This window comes from Budorcas taxicolor, chromosome 20 (assembly GCF_023091745.1).
Source record: "Budorcas taxicolor isolate Tak-1 chromosome 20, Takin1.1, whole genome shotgun sequence".
Taxonomy (NCBI): domain Eukaryota; kingdom Metazoa; phylum Chordata; class Mammalia; order Artiodactyla; family Bovidae; genus Budorcas; species Budorcas taxicolor.
This window is the reverse complement of record NC_068929.1, coordinates 36,064,128-36,086,086: the sequence shown is the minus strand read 5'-3', so window position 1 is coordinate 36,086,086 and position 21,959 is coordinate 36,064,128. Positions and strand designations below refer to the sequence as shown.

General features: G+C 38.2%; 1 protein-coding gene across 2 annotated transcripts in view; it reads left to right on the top strand.

The window, feature by feature from the left end:
• Positions 1-21,687, top strand: part of RIMOC1 (RAB7A interacting MON1-CCZ1 complex subunit 1) — a 28,903-nt gene extending 7,216 nt beyond the window's left edge. Inside the window, exons 5-7 of one of the 2 annotated variants that reach the window (XM_052659040.1) lie at positions 3,993-4,107; positions 8,959-9,241; positions 21,334-21,687. In XM_052659040.1, coding sequence (XP_052515000.1) covers positions 3,993-4,107; positions 8,959-9,241; position 21,334 — 399 coding nt within the window. In that variant the 3' untranslated portion in view covers positions 21,335-21,687. Of the gene's footprint in view, positions 1-3,992; positions 4,108-8,958; positions 9,783-21,333 lie in introns of those variants that run through there. The other variant, XM_052659039.1, reaches the window with a different exon arrangement.
• The last annotated feature ends 272 nt before the right edge of the window (positions 21,688-21,959 follow it).

The following is a 21,959-nucleotide window of genomic DNA, read 5'->3' as shown; positions in this document are numbered from 1 at the left end:
AGCTGTGTAATCTTAAATTGGAATTACTGTGAAGATTAAATAATGTGGAAAAGAAAAACCATAAAATAACATGTGAAAATCCTTTGTAAACTGGAAAGTTTTACACTTTTTTTTAAGTCCCAGATTTTTATTCTTTATGATATAAGACAGATAATCTGTATTAATTTCTAAGCATATTTTTTGGCCTGAAGAAAACAAAACTTGGTAGTGAGCCTCTTTCTATTAGCAGATCACTCCTAAAGATTCCACATGACCCTGCTCTTAGAAAATTGTGGCTCTCTGATTTTTCTTGATTCTTCTGAGCAAATCAGTAAATGCAAAGATCCTGTCTTAATATTTGTATCACTGTGGATTCTTCCTATCTTGGGTTGGTTGTACACACAGTTTATGTGGGCCTGCAAATAAGAGGTCACAGTTTCAGATGTAAAAATTTGATTGTAGTATTACTAAATTATAGTAAGTGTATCCATATTTTTAATAAGTTCTTATTGAACATATCTTGATTATCTTTATTGATTTCTTCCTCTGATGACATTTTTGACAAGTATGTTACTGAATCATGTGTTCTTGGTTAGTGATTTTTTCCCTTGTTGTTTAGCCCCTAAGTTGTGTCTGACTCTGCAACCCGTGGAATGTAGCATGTGAGGCTCTTCTGTCCTCCACTACCTCCCAGAGTTTGCTCAAATTCATGTCCGTTGAGTTGATGATGCTATCTAACTATCTGATTCTCTCCTGTTGCCTTCAGACTTTCCCAGCATCAGGGTCTTTTCCAGTGAGTTGACTCTTCCCATCACGTGGCCAAAGTGTTGGAGCTTCAGCTTCAGCATAAGTCATTCCAGTGAATCTTCAGGGTTGATTTCCTTTAAGATTGATTAGTTTGATCTTGTAGTCCAAGGGACTCTCAGGAGTCTTCACCAGCACCATAGCTCAACAGCATCAATTCTTCGGCCTTCAACTTTCTTTATGGTCCAACTCTCACATTCATACATGACTTATGGAAAAACTATAGCTTTGACCATATGGGGGCCTTTATCATCAAAGTGATATCTCTGCTTTTTAATATACTGTCTAACTTCACCATAGGTTTCCTTCCAGATGCAGATGTCTTTTAATTTCATGGCTGCAGTTATTGTCTGCAGTGATTCTGGAGCTCAAGAAAATAAAATCTGTCACTGTTTTCACTTTTTTACATTCTATTTGGCATGAAGTGATGGGACCAGATGCCTTGATTTTGGTATTTTTTTAGTGCTCAGTTTCAGGCCAGCTTTTTCACTCTCTTCTTTCACCTTCATGAAGAGGCTCTTTAGTTCCTCTTTGCTTTCTGCCATTAGAGTGGTATGATCTTCACGTCTGAGGTTGTTGATGCTTCTGGCTGTCTTGAGTTCAGCTTGAACTTCATCCAGCCTGGCATTTCACATCATGTACATGTACTCTACATATAAGTTAAATAAGCAGGTGACAGTAAACAGCCTTGACATCCTCCTTTTCCTATTTTGAAGCCATCAGTTGTTCCATGTAAGGTTCTAACTGTTGCTTCTTGATCTGCATACAGGTTTCTCAGGAGGCAGGTAAGGTGGTCTGATATTCCCATCTCTTTAAGAATTTTCCATGGTTTGTTGTGATCCACACGAAGACTTTAGTGTAGTCAGTGAAGCAGAAGGAGATGTTTTTCTGGAACTCCTTTGCTTTCTTCGTGATCCAGCAAATTGATGGCAAATTAGTCTCTGGTTTCTTGGCCTTTTCTAAACCCAGCTTGTACATCAGAAAATTCTTGGTTCAGGTACTGCTGAAGCCTAGCTTGAAGGATTTTGAGTATAGCCTTGTTACACTAGCGTGTAAGAGTGCAATTTTGCAGTTGTTGAAACATTATTTGGCATTGCTGCTCTTTGGGATTGAAATGAATACTGATCTTTACCAGTCCTGTGGCCACTGCTGAATTTTCCAAATTTGCTGGCATATTGAGTATAGCACTTTCACAGCACCATCTTTAGGATTTGAAATAGCTCAGCTGGAATTCCATCACCTTCACTAGCTTTGTCCATAGTAATGCTTCCTGAGGGCCACTTGACATCGCACTCCAGGATGTCTGGCTCTAGATGAGTGATCACACCATAGTGGTTATCTGGGTCATTAAGACCTTTTTGTATAGTTCTTCTGTATATTCTTGCCACCTCTTTAATCTCTTCTGTTTCTGTTAGGTCCATGCCATTTTTGTCCTTTATCATGCCCATCCTTGCATGAAATGTTTGCTGGATGTCCCTCATTTTTTTGACGATATCTCTAGTCTTTCCCATTCTGTTTTTTCCTCTATTTCTTTGCATTTTTCATTTAAGAAGGCCTTCTTACCTCTCCCTGCTCTTTTTTGGAATTCTGCATTCAGTTTGGTATATCTTTTCCTTTTTCCCTTGCCTTTCACTTTTCTTCTTTTCACAGCAATTTGTAAAGCTGCCTCAGACAATCACTTTGTCTTCTTGCATTTCTTTTTCTCTGGGATGGTGTTGGTCACTGCCTCCTGTATAATGTTATGAACTTCTGTCCATAGTTCTTCAGGCACTCTATCTACCAGATTTAATCCCTTGAATCTGTTTGTCACCTCCACTGTATAATCATGAGGGATTTGATTAGGTCATGCTTCAATGATCTAGCGGTTTTCCCTACTTTCTTCAATTTAAGCTTGAATTTTGCAATAAGTAGCTCATGATCTGAGCCACAGTCAGCTCCAGGTCTTATTTTTGCTGACTGTATAGAGCTTCTCCATCCTCAGCTGCAAAGAACATAATCAGTTTAATTTTGGTATTGACCATCTGGTGATGGTTATGTCCATGTGTAGAGTTGTCTCCCGTGTTGTTGGAAAAGGGTGTTTGCTATGACCGGCATGTTTTCTTGACAGAATTCTGTTAGCTTTTGCCTTGCTTTATTTTCTACTCCAAGGCCAAACTTGCTTGTTATTCTGAGTATCTCTTGACTTCCTACTTTTGCATTCTAGTCCCTTGTGATAGAAAGGACATCTTTTTTTTTTTTTTTTGGTGATAATTCTAGAAGTTCTTGTAGGTCATCATAGAACCATTCAATTTCAGCTTCTTTGGCATCAGTGGTTGGAGTGTACACTGGGATTACTGTGAATGTTGAATGTTTTGCCTTGGAAGGGAACCAAGATCATTCTGTCATTTTTGAAGTTTACCCAAGTACTACATTTTGGACTCTCTGAGGGTTATTCCATTGCTTCTAAGGAGTTGCTGCCAACAGTAGTAGATATAATGGTCACCTGAATTAAATCCGCCCATTCCTGACCATTTTAGTTCACTGATTCCTAAGATGTTGATGTTCAATCTTGCCACCTCCTGCTTGACTACGTCCAATTTACCTTGATTCATGGACCTTACATTCCAAGTTCCAGTGCAGCTTTGTTCTTTATAGATCGGACCATACTTTTCATCAGCAGAGACATCCTCTACTGGCATCATTTTTGCTTTGGCCCAGCTGCTTCATTCTTTCTGGGGCTATTAGTAGTTGCTCTGCCCAGTAGCATGTTAGACACCTTTTAACCTTGGGGTCTTATCTTCAAGTGTCATACCTTTTTGCCTTTTTATACTCTTCATAGGGTTCTTAAGTCAAGAATACTGGAGTGGGTTGCCATATCCTCCTCCAGTAGACCAGCTTTTGACCCATCCATCTTCATTATGACTCATCTATATTGTATGGCTCTGCACAGCATGGTTCATGAGTTACAAAAGCCCCTTCACCACAACAAGGCTGTGATCCTTGAAGGTTTTTTCCCCCATACCCTTTTACTAATTGGAGGGTTATACTTTAAAATACCCTTTAAAAAATTTCAAGGTAGTGGGTCCTTACAGCATTGTAATGCAATAACCATAAGACATATCTAGTAATAGCTATTAGCCAGTAGTCTCCTGAGTAGAAATATTAACATTTGAAGTTTCTATAGCTCTGTATTTAATAACCTGGATTCTTTGTTTTTGACTTTCATTTAGTATCTTGTTGATGGAATCAGTTACTTACTACAGATGCTGAATTTTCGGTGTCCCATCCAGTTAAATGAAGGAGCTTCTTTCCAAGACCTAGACACAGCTAAGTTACTAAGTGAAGGTAATATGATTTCTTTTTTTCAGTTTTCTAAGTGTTTCAGAGCATTTTAAGATTTTAAAATGTTTCTTAGATTTAAATGATTTAAGTAAATTTCAAGGTTTACATTACAGACAAAACAATAATAAAAGGCTTTTTTAAAAATTGGAAGTCTTCTCATGTAATACATAAAAGTACTGCTAATCTCTGTTTAATAGCTTAAAGAAATTAATTTATCATGTTGCTTTTACTTTCTTTGCATCCCCACCCAGCCCTGCTCAGGCTCTAGGTTTGGCTCCTTGTAACAGGGACTAGAAGTAACTTCAAAACAAGAAGAAATTTACTGCTTTTTCACTTAAAAAGGGTCCACAACTGGTTATGGTGGCTTCATGGCATCAGATTCCTATCTTTTTCCTGTATCATCTTTTGAAGTAGAGCCCTGCAACTTCAGAGGGATGTGCTTTATAGAATTCATATAAACAGTATTTGCCAGAGTTGTGCAACAGGCATCCCTGTTGAGGACATTGCTTCCATTTTCAGTGTCTCAAGATGCTGCTGGAGTTCTTCTGTTTCAGCTATGTTTCAGTCTCTAGGAATGGCAAAAGGAATTTTCTTTCAGCCAGGTCTTTCTTACAGCCTTCTTAGAAGCTTGTTACAATACTGAGAACACTTCTGCCAACATTGCACTGGCCAGAATTTAATCACAGAGCTTCATATAGCTAGAAGGGAATCTGGGATGTATTGCCCTTTACATTATACGTTGCCATCCCTAGTAAAGTCTCTTGACTAAGAAAGAAGGGAAGAGTGCATGTTGGATGGTACCTACTGGTTTCTGTCAAAAACATCTGTGCACTTAAAAATGTTTGGAACTGGAAGTAGAACATCATTTAGGTTTTAGACTGAGGTTTGAGAGGGAAGAACCATTTAGTTTTAGTGTCTCTTTTTACAAATGGAAGAACTGAGGTCCTATAAGCCTGGTAAGGTCACATAGCTGATGAAAGATGTTAGATTATATATGCAAACTTTCTTTTATACTTCATGTGAAATTCTGGGGAATTTTGATGAGAAAAATCAAACATGGGAAGAACAAGAAAACTTCATAGGGAAAATTCTGTGTCTTAATTTTATAAGTGTGTTTTAATTCTTCTTTGTTAACTGCTGTAGACTTTTCCTTTCTATTAGAAAACATTGCATGGAAAAAAGAAAACCACTGTGAATTAAGTGCCATTAACATATATGACTGGCTACTGGTGTCCAAAAGTTTCCTTTCAGTTTATTCAGGCAAATGGCTTGTCCTTAAAAAAACTTGTTGTGGATATAAAGTGCTCCTTCAGTGAGCATGGTGTTTTGACAAATGTGTTTTGATTTATTCATGAGATGTATTTATTCCAGGTAACTAGTGAATTGATTAGCTGCATTGAAAATGAGCTTTCTAAAATTTCCTCACCTGCATGGATTGATTTAAAAGAAAAGGCAGAGATGGACATTAAAGCTATTTAAAGTCAAAGAAAAAGGCAAAATATTTCCCTTATTCTCCCATTTCTAGTCATAAAGTTATATATTTTCATGGCCTGGAATTTTTTTTATTACTATCCTTGTGATACTGGTCTTCTTTTGGATTATAATTGATTACACTTGCCTCTACCTTCCATTGCTTCTTCAACAGGGGAATCAAAGGCACAGATAGGGTCTCTTTTTTTCCAGGAAACAAGAAAGTAAAATCAGCTCCCTAGCAGTTTTGCCACAGGAGTCAGTCCTCTTGGTGTTGGCTTGCTCCCAACTAAAGCAGTTTGTTCCTCCCTACTTGACTTCTTGAGATGTAGACTAGTAGCCAGGAAGCCTACTTTTCATAGGCTAAATTACTCTTCAGACCCTGGTGGAGGGGTTTTAAGTTTTGTTTTTTTTTTAATTTTGTTAGCCAGTATAAAAAACATAATTCGGAATAATTATTTTTTTCTTGTTTTGGCTGTGCTGTATCTTCGTTGCTGCACAGGCTTTTCTCTAGTTGCTGTAAACGGGGGGCTACTCTCTAGTTGCAATGCACGGGCCTCTCATTAGAACGGTTTTTGTTGTTGTGGAGCAGGGCTCTAGGGCACGCGGGCTTCAGTAGTTGGGGCCTGCGGGTTCTAGAGCACAGGCTCAGTAGTTGTGGCACATCGGCTTTAGTTGCTCTGCGGCATGTGGGATCTTGCCAGATCAGGGATCAAACCTGTCTTTCCTGCGTTGGCAGGTGAATTCTTTGCCACTGAGCCACCAGGGAAGCCCCAGAATAGTTCTTAATGCTAATTAGAGTGGAAAGTTCTTTAAGAATCATCAAAACTTTTTTGGCCAGATGTTAATGATAGTTTGCCTGATTTTTGATAAAACTCAAAACAATGTGTGCTTTCGGTGATTTTTATGTCTTTTTAGAAGGTGAGATCATTTTGTCCTTTGATAATTACCTGTATGCCATTAAATTTTTTGCTTTTAGAAATTATCAAGTAATGTATTCAGTAAACCTTTTTATTTCATGTCTGTGTTTCTTGATTCTGTGGGCCCTTATAAAAATAGCCTTGTCACTATAACCCTGGAGTTAAATAGGTTAAAGGACTGTTCAGCTGTGTGCATCCTTGGTTTATGCCCTTTATATGCCACTAACAGCCACCCATCCTGGCAGCCTTTGGCTCATTGCTTAGCCCAGAACTTGAATTTCAGATGTCTTGAAGGAGGAGCTCTGAATTGAGATCACTAATTGCCTGGGTAGCTTGTTAAAAAATACTGATTTCTGTGTATCACCTTAAGGTTCTGATTCAATATCTGGAGTCCAGGAATCTATTTTTATTACTTCCTGTAATTATGATGCAGTCAGATTTAGACATCACTGCTTCTAGAGAATGCCAGTATGGCCACTTTTTTTTTTTTTAACATAAAAGTCTCTGCCATCACTCTTCATGGATTATTCATCCTCTCCCTCCCTTCATCCCTCACACTCTCATACATGTTCACTAAGCATATGAACAGTAAATAGTGAAGTATTTTATTGAAAACCATGCTGAACTTAGCAGAAAAATATCAAAATTTATAGCACCAAAAACAGTGTAACTAGAGAGTAATGGATTCCTTGAGAGAGTAGGGAGGGAGGAAGAGTATTTTTTATGTTGTTCATCTCTTTCCTTGGTATTTTGAAACAATAGTTTCGCATAGTTTATGGACCAGCAGCCTCACCGTAGATCTTAAGTCTTTGTTAAAAATGCAGATTCATAGATGCAATCCCATACCTTAATCTGCAAGTTTTGGAGGTGGGAATCCAGCAACCAGCATTTCAGCATGTTCTCCAGGTGATTCTAGTGAATTTTCAGAAACATTCTTTAGTATATAGCTGTTCTTTTGCTCCTCAGAGACGCCTTCCTATGGGATATCTGTGTACCTTTCTTAGCTGTCATTCCTTGTTAGTATAAAGGATGAGGCTAGCTTAGAGTTGCATGTAAATTGGCTGCCAGATCTCCCTTAAGTAAACACTTCTCATCTTGCCCATGTGGCCTCACTTTGTGGGTCTTACTTCAGCTCTTCCTTCTAAAGATCTAGTCTACTTAAAAGTTCAACCTTTCATTCAGTTTTGCTCCTATCTCCTTACTTTACCAGTCTTTTTAGGAATAATTAGGGTGTAAGATCACAAAAATGAGAAAGGATACGCATTCGATGAAATGCCCTATCTAATATGAAATATAATTCTGGAGTGAAAATTATTAATTAGGGTTGGGGGAAACCCCACCAACTATTCCTTAAGAAAACTTCATGAAATTAAGGAGAGCATGTGGAATCTTGATTTTTGCAAACTGGGGCCTAAAGAGCTTTGATGAGTTACACAAAGTTAGTGATTTTTATCCAGATCCTCTCAGATTCTAGGTCTGTTTCTTTTTACATTCTGAATAATATTTAATGCTATTCTAGCTTTTTCTCTGAAGATTTTGATCTTTTAACTATGAAGAAATGAAGTGAAAAAGAAATGATTATGGGTAATATGTACAAAACAACTTAATAAGTACAAGGCATATTACCCATAATCTTTTCTTTTCACTTCATTTCTTCATAGCTAAAGAGAAAAAAATCTCAGAACAAAAGCTCGTTAAAATTCCATGAAATAATTAGGGCATGTGGAATCCTGAGTTTTGCAAACTGAGGTTTAAAGAGCTTTGGTGAGTTGTACAAAGTTGATCATTTATCCCCAAATCTTTACTATTCTAGGGTTTTTTAAAAAAAATATCAAATAAACTCTGTGTGTCATATATGTTTAATCATATAATTGCCTTTTTCTGCAATCATGCTTTCAAATTTTGATGGAAATCCTGCAGTGTATTCCTTTTTCCTGAGAAGATGAAGCATCTTGGATACAATTTAACACCTTCAGTTATTTCAAATTATATGGCCTCTAAGGGACATGATTATGCAGGATTGTATTGTAGAAATATAGGAACTGTATTACTGATCCTTGAATATACCCCCTAAATAAAAGTTCTGTTCATGAATGGGACTGAGGGAATCTCGGAGTAGTATGTGGAATATGGAATGCATGTTTCTGGGAGAGGTTCCATTAACTTAGATTAGATTTTCAAACAGATCCTAAAGATAATCCCAGAAAGGTGAATACACGAACCTAAATGATTCTTTAAAAATAATTTTGGGGGAGGGTGGGATTTGGCTTCTTTTATAAAGTAGAGATGGAAGTGTCAATGAAATGAGGATTATATTAAGTGATACTTGGCTTTTCTAAGTATAACTGTTAAATGAGAAGGGAAAATGCTTAATGATATAAAAGGATTTTATTAGAGTCTTAATCATTAGGGTTTCTTTTAAAGTTTTTAAATTCTAATCTCTCAACTTAAATGACTTTTCTAGGAATATTTAGTGACATTCATTTGCTGGCTATGATGTACAGTGGAGAAATGTGTTACTGGGGATTGAAGCATTGTGCAGATCAACAGCCAGAAAATCATGAAATGGATACTGGCGTTTCTGGAGCAAGCTATGCTGCACACAAAGAACCTTTGGATTTCCGAGAAGTAGGAGAGAAAATTTTGAAAAAGTATGTATTTGTATGCGAAGGACCCCTGAAAGAACAAGAATGGAATACAACAAATGCAAAACAAATTTTAAACTTCTTTCAGCATCACACTAACTAGTAAGTTCTTCTAGTCCTTTTCAAACAGAAAAACAAAAAGACTCAGGAAATGAAAATTCCAGAAAAGAAGACATAATGATACTGAATTTATGAACATTACACTACATAAAGATAACCAGCATGGTTACCCTTTTTTAAATGCCATTACGTCTTCACTATATATTCTTAAACCTGTGAAGGAATGATTCTTTAATTTCTGAAATGGCATTTACATTATTCTAACTCAGCCTGAACTACAGATATCCTATGACTAATATTAAGAAGGAATCCAATTTATCTCTATAAAGATTTTTTCTGTTATTAATACTTCAGATTCTTTTTATTGTGGTACAATATACATAACATAAAACTGAACATTTTAACTTTTTACATTTTTTTTTTAGTCTCCCTCTTTTGAAGTTTGCTACACTTTAGAGATTAAAATCAGGTCACCTCTTTGCTTTGGATATATGCTATGGGTATATTTAAAAATTGGCAAAATGAAAAATTGTGACTTGTATCCATGTACCATTTTCAGAGTAAGATAAATAAAGACTCCACAGAAAAATTTTTGTTTCACTACATAGTACTAATGGCATTTAAAATTTTTAGTGTTAGGCATTTTATAAAAATTTTACAATGATTTTTCTTCTTTTGTTTAAAAGAATTTGCATGGTTTATTAACCGAATAATGAAGATAAAACCATTAGGTTAGCCTGCCATTAGTCATGTGTCTTAGGGCACATCTTTTCATACATTCTGAAATTTTAATATTTTCTGTCTTCGATTGTAGGGGTGTTAAAGGCCAAGAGCTCAGCCTGGTATCTCACTGACAGTCTTTCTGTCTACCTCAGTTCCTGTTGTCGTCTAGGGATGACCTGTCTGATACCTTGCCGGTATCCTCAATCTCTGGGCCATTGACTTCATCACATTCCAGGAACTTGACTCCCATGGCCACTCCATGAATATCACCCTCCTGAGTTTCTGTTTCTGAAATCTTCAATTTCAGTAACTAATGACATTTTCATCTTTCCAACTTTTTACTTCCTCATTTTTGTTGATTTTTCTCCCTCTCTTACTTCTTTCCTGTCTCTTTTGCTTCTTCAGAGCCTCCTCTTACTACTGCTCTTCTCCTCACCATCAGCCCCTTTCAGAGTTTTCTTCCTTCTCTGCCCAGCCTTGGTTTTCTGGGACACCACATGAAGAGCTTTCCACAGTCCCTTCAGATCCCATCTTCCCCTTGTCCTTCAGCCTAATCATTCTTCAACCCTTCTCTCCATATTGAATTAATCCTATCATTTTCTGGGATACTGAATTCCATGTGAAGTTCCTGTAGCCCTTCCAAGTGGAGTCACTCTAGGTATCTCACCTTCAAGTTTAGAAGAGCCCTCAGCATAAGCCATTTTATCTGTCCCTTTCCCATTGTGGCTCACACACACCTCTGACTTGCCTCATCATTTTTCTCTGGCCATTTGTCTCCTCCCCTAGCACATGGCTCTTAGTCTTATTTTAACAGAAAATAGAGACTATGAGGAGGTCAGTCTCTGTTTCCCCGCTTTGCCCTACTCATTTTCCCACTTTTCCACCGGTTTCCCCACCTTTCCTTTCTGCCGACTTCCTCCTTTTTCCCAGGGCTTCTCTTTTTTCCTGTCTGTACCCTGTAGGTATTGCTATTTCCCAAAGTACTATCCTTTTTCTCTTTTTCCTCCTCCTCCCCTATTTACTTCCTACCTTTCTCTTTTTTTTTCTTTTTTACTTACTCTAAATACAGTTGACCCTTGAACAATGCAAGTTTGAACTTTGAACTACATGGGACTGCCTATAAATTTTTTTTACAATAGTTAATACTACACTTCTGCACAACCAGCAGTTGGTCATATCCTCAGATATGGAGGAGTTACAGTATGGATGGCTGACTATAAGTTATATTCTGATTTTTTACTGCCAGGAGGATTCATCCCTAATCCCCTCATTGTTCAAGGATCAACTGTACCTCTGTGTGATGTTATTCATAACCATGGCTTTACTACCTGTAATGTTAGGCTGACTCCCAAACCTGTACTTTGAATCCCAACTTCTGCTCTCTAAACCTTCTTTCTAATTGCCTATTAAATATCTTCACTTAGACATCCCACAGTAATTTTAAATTTAACATGCTCACACACAGCTAATCTTCATCTTTCATCTAAAATCTTTTCCAGTTCACGTTTTCTGTTTTTTTTTTTTCGATCTTCCACAAAGCAGGGCAACACAGAATGCTGTAATCTGCTTTCTTCTGCCTACCTTGCCAGTCTCATCTCTGTAGCTCTTCGTGTGTGATCATATTCTAGTACAGTGTTCCTTAGGCTCCTTTTTGATAAATGTTCTGATAGAACCTCTTGGGACAAGTGGAGACTTTCTCCCTATCTCTATCTCTTGTTTATCCTCACACAGCTAAAAAGATTTTTATTTAATTCAGTCTTTAACAGGTTTTGCTGTGAAAATGCCTTTATGCTTTCTAAGCATGAAGATTTAAATCACAGACTACCCATCCTCACTTCACCCCTTTTGGAGCATCATGATCAGTCACAAGTGTACCAGTTCATTTCCCAATGTGCTGTGTGGTTTTTTTTTCCTTTGTTATTATCGTTACTTCTAACTGGGATGCGTTGCCCTTCTTTGTGGCTAAGGGAATATTTTTCCTTTAGGACTCGGCCCCAGTGATACTGTGTCTGTAAGGCTTTTTCCAGCCCTTTTCAGTCAAAGTTACAAGTTTCTTTGTTTTTGCTCCCTGAATCTTCCCTTCCCTGAATCTTTCCCTCCCATGTTATCACACCGATTATATGGCTTTATAGTCATTTTTTTTAAGAGTTGACAAATTCCATGTTTTGAAATTTTATTTTTATGCATAGTGCTTAATGAATGGTAGGCCCTTAGTAATACTGTTTGAATTAATAAGAGACATAATTCTTAAGTGCTGAACTCTGCCACAAAAGGGTTTCTGATATCTGATTCCAAACTGCCATGCCTTCTTGTACCAGTGGTTGACAAGGCCAAGAAGGAATTATTCCTCAGAGGAGTAAAGTATTGTTTAGATTTAGAACCAGAGGGAAAAAGAGAACTTTGTCTTCAGAAGCTAGAGACTCTAGTTTGTCTTCATGACCCTTGTGAAGCAGCCCTTTTGGGTCTCTCACTGGTTGGTATACTAGTGAGGGTGCTGTTGTGGTGCTTCTTGTACAACTGTTTCATCCCCCACACAATTGGAGAATAATTTGTAGATCATAACAGTTACAGTGCTTTTTACCGTGATATATCACGAAGCAATGAACAGTACATTTTTATATGTTAAAGCCTGCCAAGTGAATTCTGTTTCATTTAGAATGGATTAACTTCAAAATACCAAATACTTCACCTAAGGAAGGTACTATAATTCACTGATCAAAGTATTACAATTTACTTATCAACATGTGCCTACTACATGCTAAGTTTTATCCTTAAGCACTGGGAATATAGCTTTGTAAAACATCAGAGTTTATATTCTAGTGGAAGAAGTTAATGCATTTTAAGAAGTAAAAATATAGTGTGGTGAGTAATGAGTGCTATGAATAATTAAGCAGGGTATGGGGCTAGCGTGACTCTTAAGAAAGGTGCTGTTTTATTTAGGGTGGTTGGGAAGACACCTCCAAGCACCTGTCTACTTCATCATTTGTGTCTGCCCTCTGTTTAAACACCATCAAATGTGCCCATTTCACATTCAGTGTATTCATAGAATTTCTCTTTTGAAAGTTTTGATGCTGGATTAAAGAATTAATCACTTCCTAAGAACTTTTCATTTTGATCACATTTAAAGGGTTTGTCTCCAATGTGGGCCTTACTGTTGGGTAAGTGATAACCTAAAGGCCTTGTAGAATTTATTACACTTGGAGTTCCTCTCCATTTTGAACTCCTTGATGGGTTACTAAAACTTTAACTCTGTTAAAGGAATTTTCATAATCCTTAAATTTGCATGGTTCTCTTCCAGGATGAATTTTCCCATGTTGACTAGGCTTTGAGACTTAGTTAAAGGCTTGTCTGCTTTGCTGCATTTGTATGGTTTCTGGCTACTGTGAATTGCTTGACACCGATTAAAGTGCACATCATGACAGAGGCTTTCTCTTTATTTCTTCGTGTTCAGTAGGGTGAGGTGAGAGTCATGGCTAAAACCCCACAATAAAATTTCTCTTGCCTTGTGAAGGCAAGTAAGTTCCAACTGTAAGCTCCACTGGAAATTCTGTAATATAAGGGGGTATGGTCTCTAAAGGCTTTCTCAGATTCTTTTTAATGCCATTTTTTAAAAACTCACAGCTGGCTGATAGGCTAGTTGTAGATCGCTTGTCACTTTTTTTCTCCACCTTCCAGGGCTCCTTTTCTGGCTCCCATAAGGATATCCCTTCTGCACAGAGTACAGGATTCCGTAGTTCTCTAGCATCGCTTTCTTATATTCTTTTTTTTTTAACACAGTATGAGCTGTCGCGTTGTGAAAGTATTACATTAACATGCATCTAACGCATTCACAGTCAAAGTGCGCATCATGCATTTGTGCTGCTGTCCTGTACTGTTGTTTGTTTTCCTACTTCTAGTGAATATTTCCAAGTAAAGTGTTTTGGAGCATATAACATTTTTAAAAAAAATAAAACCATAATCCCACATTTGTTTTTTGTTTGTTCTTTGTTTTCTTTTATATTGGGGTATTGTATTGGAATGAAAACTTTCATCATCTTAATTTAGTGTTTATAACCAAGCACAACCTTATGGGGCCTTTCTGAGACAGATTGCCGCCTCCACCCACTATGTCCTCTACCTGCCTCTTCATAGAAGAACTTCAGCTTCCCAGGCCTTCCCCAAGTTCAAAATATAAATTTAATCAGAGAAGTGAGAATGCAGAAACAGTCAAACAAGACAAAATAATGATTTAGCCATTAAACAAAGTCAAGGACCTTTAGTTCCTCCTCAAGGGTTATAGATAATGTTATAAACCATATGCTTTGAGCTGTTTTGCAAATACTCAAACTCGCACCACATAGAAGAAGGTAAATTGTAGGCCGACCACAGGAACATAGGTCCCAGACTGATATGAACCAGAAGGATGTTGCTGTTGACTGCCACCCACCAATCAGAAGAATGTCCACAGGCTGATCAGGTACCTTGCAACTCTCTCCCTTTACTCCGTCTTTAAAAAACTATCTGAAAGCCATCAGCGAATCTGGGAATCTTCTTTTGAACACTAACGGTGCATGCTTCTTATTTTGTGTCTGCAATAAATGCTACGCTGTCCTTCATGATCTGAGTGTCAATAGATTGGCTTTAATGCATATAGGCAATGGACTCTGGTTTGATAATGTATTGACAGTATTATTCTGATATTCAGATTATCCTGATAACCTTCAGACAGAGTAGTTTAGTGTTTAGGAATATGGGTTCTAGAGCCAGAGGCTTGGTTAAACCCCAGCTCTCTTGTTTCCTAGCTTTGTGACACCATATAAATTTAACCTTTTTGTGCCTTAGCATTCTGTTGTTTAACACAGGAATAATAATCATACCTACTTCACAGGTTGGAAGAAAAAAACAAGTTAATATTCGAAGTGCTTATTCAATAAAGCAGAAGTAGATGTTTTTCTGGAACTCTCTTGCTTTTTCGATGATCTAATGGATATTGACAATTTGATCTCTGGCTGCTCTGACTTTTCTGAATCCAGCTTGAACATCTGGAAGTTCATGATTCATGTACTGTTGAAACCTGGCTTGGAGAATTTTGAGCATTACTTTGCAGTGTGTGAGATGAATGCAATTGTGCCGTAGTTTGAACATTCTTTGGCATTGCCTTTCTTTGGGATTGGAATGAAAACTGACCTTTTCCAGTCCTGTGGCCACTGCTGAGTTTTCCAAATTTGCTGGCATATTGAGTGCAGCACTTTCACAGCATCATCTTTCAGGATTTGAAATAGCTCAACTGGAATTCCATCACCTCCACTAGCTTTGTTCCTGGTGATGCTTTCTAAGGCCCACTTGACTTCGCATTCCAGGATGTCTAGCTCTACATGAGTGATCACATCATCGTGGTTATCTGGGTCATGGAGATCTTTTTTGTATCATTCTTCTGTGGAATCATGCCACCTCTTCTTAATATCTTCTGCTTCTGTTAGGTCCATACCATTTCTGTCCTTTATTGTGCCCATCTTTGCATGAAATGTTCCCTTGGTGTCTCTTAATTTTCTTGAAGAGATCTCTAATCTTTTTCCATTCTATTGTTTTCCTCTTATTTCTTTGCATTGGTCACTGAGGAAGGCTTTATTTTCTCTCCATGCTAATTCTTTGGAACTCTGCATTCAAATAGGTATATCTTTTGTTTTCTCCTTTGCCTTTAGCTTCTCTTCTTTGCTCAGCTGTTTGTAAGGCCTCCTCAGACAACCATTTTGCCTTTTTGGATTTCTTTTTCTTGGAGATAGTCTTGATCACTGCCTCCTTTCAGTGTAACGAACCTTTGTCCAGGTTCTTCAGGCACTCTGTCAGGTCTAATTCCTTGAATCTATTTGTCACCTCCACTGTATAACCTGAAGGGATTTGATTTAGGTCCTAAACGGATGGTCTAGTGGTTCTACCTGTCTTCAATTTAAGTCTGAATTTGACAATAAGGAGTTCATGATCTGAGCCACAGTCAGCTCCTGGTCTTGTTTTTGCTGACTGTATAGATCTTCTCCGTCTTTGGTTGCAAAGAATATAATCAATCTGATTCCGATATTAACCACCTGGTGATGTCCATGTGTAGAGTCTTCTCTTGTGTTGTTTGGAAGAGGGGGTTTGCTATGACCAGTGCATTCTCTTGGCAAAACTCGGTTAACCTTTGACCTGCTTCATTTTGTTTTCAAAGGCCAAATTTGCCGGTTACTCCAGGTATCTCTTGACTTCTCCAGTCCCCTATAATGAAAAGAACATCTTTTTTGGGTGTTCTAGAAGGTTATGTAGGTCTTCATAAAACTGTTCAACTTCAGCTTCTTTGGCATTACCCTGTTAGGGCATAGACTTAGATTACTGTGATATTGAATGGTGTGCCTTGGAAACAAACAAAAGATCATTCTGTCATTTTTTAGACTGCATCCAAGAATTGCATTTTGGACTCTTACTATGTGGGCTACTCCATTTCTTCTAAGATTCTTGCCCACAGTAGTAGATAAAATGGTCATCTGAGTTAAATTCACCCAATGCAGTCCATTTTAGTTCAGTGATTCCTAAAATGTCAATCAATGTTCATTCTTGTCATCTCCTATTTGACTGCTTCCAAATTACCTTGATTCACCTTACCTGCCTCCTGAGAAATCTGTTTGCACGCCAAGAAGCAACAGTTAGAACTGGATATGTAACAACAGACTGGTTCCAAATCAGGAAAGGAGTATGTCAAGTCTGTTCATTATCACCCTGCTTATTTAACTTATATGCAGAATACATCATGCAAAATGCCAGGCTGGATGAAGTACAAGCTGGAATCAAAATTGCCAGGAGAAATACTAATAACCTCAAATATGCAGATGACATGACCCTTATAGAAAGAAAAGAACTAAAGAGTCTTGATAAAAGTGAAAGGAGAGTGAAAAAGATGGCTTGAAACTAAACATTCAGAAAACAAAGATCATGGCATCTGGCCCCATCACTTCATGGCAAATAGAGATGGGGGAACAATGGAAACAGTGAGAGACTTTATATTTTGGGGCTCCAAAATCACTGCAGATGATGACTGCAGCCATGAAATTAAAAGACGCTTGCTCCTCGGAAGAAAAGGTTATGTCCAACCTAGACAGCATATTAAAAAGCAGTGACACTTTGTGAACAAAGGTCTGTCTAGTCAAAGCTGTGGTTTTTCCAGTAGTCATGTATGGGTGTGAGAGTGGACTATAAAGAAAGCTGAGTGCCAAAGAATTGATGCTTTTGAACTGTGGTGTTGGAGAAGACTCGAGTCCCTTGGACTGCAAGGAGATCCAACCAGTCCATTCTGAAGGAGATCAGTCCTGAATACACATTGGAAAGACTGATGCTGAAGGTGAAACTCCAGTCCTTTGGCCACCTGATGGCGAAGAACTCACTGATTTGAACAGACCCTGATGCTGGAAAAGATTGAGGGCAGGAGGAGAAGGGGACAATAAAGGATGAGATGTGGTTGGATGGCATCATGGACTCAAAGGATGTAAGTTTGAGCAAGCTCTTGGAGTTGGTTCCGGACAGGGAAGCCTGGTGTGCTATAGTCCCTAGGGTTGCATAGTCAGACATGACTGAGCAACTGAAGTGACTATCTGCCTTACTCATCAACCAGAATAACTAACTCCCCCTTCTTTTGGCCTCGTCCCTTTTGGAATATTAGTTCCCTGACCAGGGATTGAAATTAGGCTTTCGGCATTGAGCACGGAATCCAAACCACTGGGCTGGCTGGGAATTCCCAAATGGCTGGTTCTTGTTCTGGCTAGTGAGCACTCACTAACGTTTGCTTAGTTCAAGTAGTGCTGGCATTCTAAGTGGGAAGCAGCTTTCAGAGAGGAAATCACTGACTGTATAGGCATCTTAAATGTTTACAGTTAGTATGGCTGGAAGAAAACCTACAATTTTCAGAAGTTTTTCAGCCCCATCCTCCAAATGTGTATATACCTGCTATAATATACCAACTTCCACAGTTAACATTCAGCTTCATTTACTGGGCTTCTGGTCTCACACTTAACTTTTGGTCTCACATTTAACTCACAAGTCAGATGCATTTAATAAATATTAGTCATCTAAATATTATGCATACCCTGTTTAAAAATTGATTAAGCCGTGGTAAATGCACATGACTGAGTAGCATGTAGCTTTATAAAGCAAAGAGGAATAGTTCTTTAAAATGCTGTGGAGTGGTATTACTAAGTGGGAAGGTGGAAAAGGTATACAGTACTACTTAAGAAAGAGGATAAATGTGTTTGTATAACCTTGTTTGTTTATATTTTAAAAAACTAAAAGATGGTTATCTATGGTGAAAGGAGGAGATGGGGGAGCGGAATCAGATGTAGGGGATCAGGATGTAAACTAGACTTCTGAATATATGGTGACTTTTGTCCATTGGCTTGGGAATCACATACTACATTTTTGCAGTTTTTTTAAAAATAAGATAACATCAAAAATTAAAACTAAAAATCCAAAACAAAATGAAGCAAATTAACTGTAATTGTGTAGCAAGTTGGTGGCTTCAATATACAGGAATGTTTCAGTTACCTTTCAGTTCAGTCACTCAGTCTTGTCTGATTGTTTGGGACCCCATGGACTGCAGCATGCCATGTCTCCCTGTCCGTCACCAACTCCCAGAGCCTACTCAAATTCGTGTCCATCATGTTGGTGATGCCATCCAACCATCTCGTCCTCTGTCATCCCCTTCCCCTCCCGCCTTCAGTCTTCCCCAGCATCAGGATCTTTTGCAGTGAATCAGTTCTTCACATCAGATGGCCAAAGTATTGGAGTTTCAGCTTCAGCATCAGTCCTTTAAATGAATATTCAGGACTGATTTCCTTTAGGGTGGACTGGTTGGATCTCCTTGCAGTCCAAGGGACTCTTAAGAGTCTTCTCCAACACCACAGTTCAACAACATGAATAATTTCGTGCTCAGCTTTCTTTATAGGCCAACTCTCACATCCATACATGACTACTGGAAAAACCATAGCTTTTACTAGATGGATGGACCTTTGTTGGTAAAGTAATGTCTCTGCTTTTTAATATGCTGTCTAGGTTGGTCATAGCTTTTCTTCCAAGGAGCAAGCATCTTTTAATTGCATGGCTGCAGTCACCATGTGCAGTGATTTTGGAGCCCCCCAAAATAAAGTCTGTGACTGTTACCATTGCTTCCCCATCTATTTGCCATGAAGTGATGGGACCAAATGCAATGATCTTAGTTTTCTGAATGTTGAGTTTTAAGCCAACTTTTTCACTCTTTCACTTTCATTAAGAGGCTCTTAATTCTTCTTTGCTTTCTGCCATAAGGGTGGTGTCATCTGCATATCTGAGGTTATTGATTTCTCTCGGCAACCTTGATTCCAGCTCATGCTTCTTCCAGCCCAGCATTTCACATGATGTACTCTGCCTGTAAGTTAAATAAGCAGGGTGACAATATACAGCCATGACATAATCCTTTCCTAATTTGGAATCAGTTATCTTTAAAACACAGTAATTTGGACACCCTTAGTGTGATATCCCCAAGTGCAAAAAGAACTGGAAAGAAATCAACCTCCTTGATACTTACATTATTAAGTTTGAAAATTGAAAAGTATGTAATTAGAAATGAGAATTTTCAGTGTAAGAGAAGAGACGTGGAATTAAGGTAAAAATTTTGTAGTTCTAAATTTGAATAGGAAATAACTCATCCCTTTATGTATATCAGTTCAGTTCAGTCACTCAGTCGTGTCAGACTCTTTGCGACCCCATGAATCGCAGCACGCCAGGCCTCCCTGTCCATCACCATCTCCCAGAGTTCACTCAGACTCACGTCCATCGAGTCCGTGATGCCATCCAGCCATCTCATCCTCAGTTGTCCCCTTCTCCTCCTGCCCCCAATCCCTCCCAGCATCAGAGTCTTTTCCAATGAGTCAACTCTTCGCATGAGGTGGCCAAAGTACTGGAGTTTCAGCTTTAGCATCATTCCTTTCAAAGAAATCCCAGAGTTGATCTCCTTCAGAATGGACTGGTTGGATCTCCTCGCAGTCCAAGGGACTCAAGAGTCTTTTCCAACACCACAGTTCAAAAGCATCAATTTTTTGGCGCTCAGCCTTCTTCACAGTCCAAATCTCACATCCATACATGACCACAGGAAAAACGATAGCCTTGACTAGACGGACCTTAGTCGGCAAAGTAATGTCTCTGTTTTTTAATATACTATCTAGGTTGGTCATAACTTTTCTTCCAAGGAGTAAGCATCTTTTAATTTCATGGCTGCAGTCACCATCTGCAGTGATTTTGGAGCCCCCCCCAAAAAAGTTTGACACTGTTTCTAGTGTTTTCCCATCTATTTCCCATGAAGTGATGGGACCGGATGCCATGATCTTCGTTTTCTGAATGTTGAGCTTTAAGCCAACTTTTTCGCTCTCCTCTTTCACTTTCATCAAGAGGTTTTTTAGCTCCTCTTCACTTTCTGCCATAAGGGTGGTGTCATCTGCATATCTGAGGTTATTGATATTTCTCCCAGCGATCTTGATTCCAGCTTGTGTTTCTTCCAGTCCAGCATTTCTCATGATGTACTCGGCATACAAGTTAAATAAGCAGGGTAAAAATATACAACCTTGAGGTACTCCTTTTCCTTTTTGGAACCAGTCTGTTCCATGTCCAGTTCTAACTGTTGCTTCCTGACCTGCATACAGATTTCTCAAGAGGCAGGTCAGGTGGTCTGTTATTCCCATCTCTTTCAGAATTTTCCACAGTTTATTGTGATCCACACAGTCAAAGGCTTTGGCATAGTCAATAAAGCGGAAGTAGATGTTTTTCTGGAACTCTCTTGCTTTTTCCATGATCCAGCGGATGTTGGCAATTTGATCTCTGGTTTCTCTGCCTTTTCTAAAACCAGCTTGAATATCAGGGAGTTCACGGTTCACATATTGCTGAAGCCTGGCTTGGAGAATTTTGAGCATTACTTTACTTTGCTTTATGTATATGTAGACCACTAAATAATGTCCAAATATCATTTCCCATTAAAGTGAAGTAAGGCTCCTTGGAGATAAAGCCAATTCCAGTCTTGGGGAGGGTATTCAAATGGTTGATGAGGGATAATTTGTCTTTAATTAAAGGAATTATGAAATTGGAATAGCAACATTTTTCAGCTGTAAACAAATAACAATCATTGATAACTGCTAAATCCTTTGAAGTGAGAAGTTTATGGAGCATTCAGTTACGAATGGATCAGACTTTTGAAACCATTAATCAGTTTGACATCAGAAAAGAAGAATGACTTACTCTGAGACTTCCCTGGGAAGTCATTTTCTAAGAGCTGAGAACCATTTTAGTACTTCAGACTTAAACTGATTTATTTGTGTTATTCCTAGAGAGGTAGGAGAAATGCCAATTAATTAATGGTTCTTTTTCTTGTCTTGAATCCCTTGCAGAACTAAGCCTGAAATTGGGTTGGTTATTGGCTCCTAGCAATGGCATGCAAGATAAATGATGAAACCTAATATTCAGATCTCACAGAACCTCTGGGACTTTATTGGATTTCTGTTATTTGACATTTAGATCCCCAGATAATTTACTTTTGAAGTGTAAATACAAGCTCGTAAGCACTGTGTCCATTATTAAGCATTATTGCGCTCTGTTATGTAGAATATAAATATGGATATAGATACAGATAGAGATGAATATTATGTTAAACATATATTTAACTATTTGTATAAATACACACAACTTATGTATGTTTCCTGTAGCCTATCATGATCCTTAGTCTTAAATGGTTTTGTGAAGTTGCTGATCCTCTATTTTTGAAGACTATTAAAAAAAATGGGATTAATTTCCCACTCTTGGGCACATATCTGGACAAAACTATAATTCAAAAAATACATGTACCCCATGTTCATAGCAGCAGTATTCACACTAGCCATGACATGGAAGCAACTGAATGTCCATGGACAGATGAATGGAGAAAGATGTGGTATATACACATACAATGGAATATAACTGAATCATAAAAAAGAAAATAATGCCATTTGCAGCAACATGACTGGACATAGAGTAAACA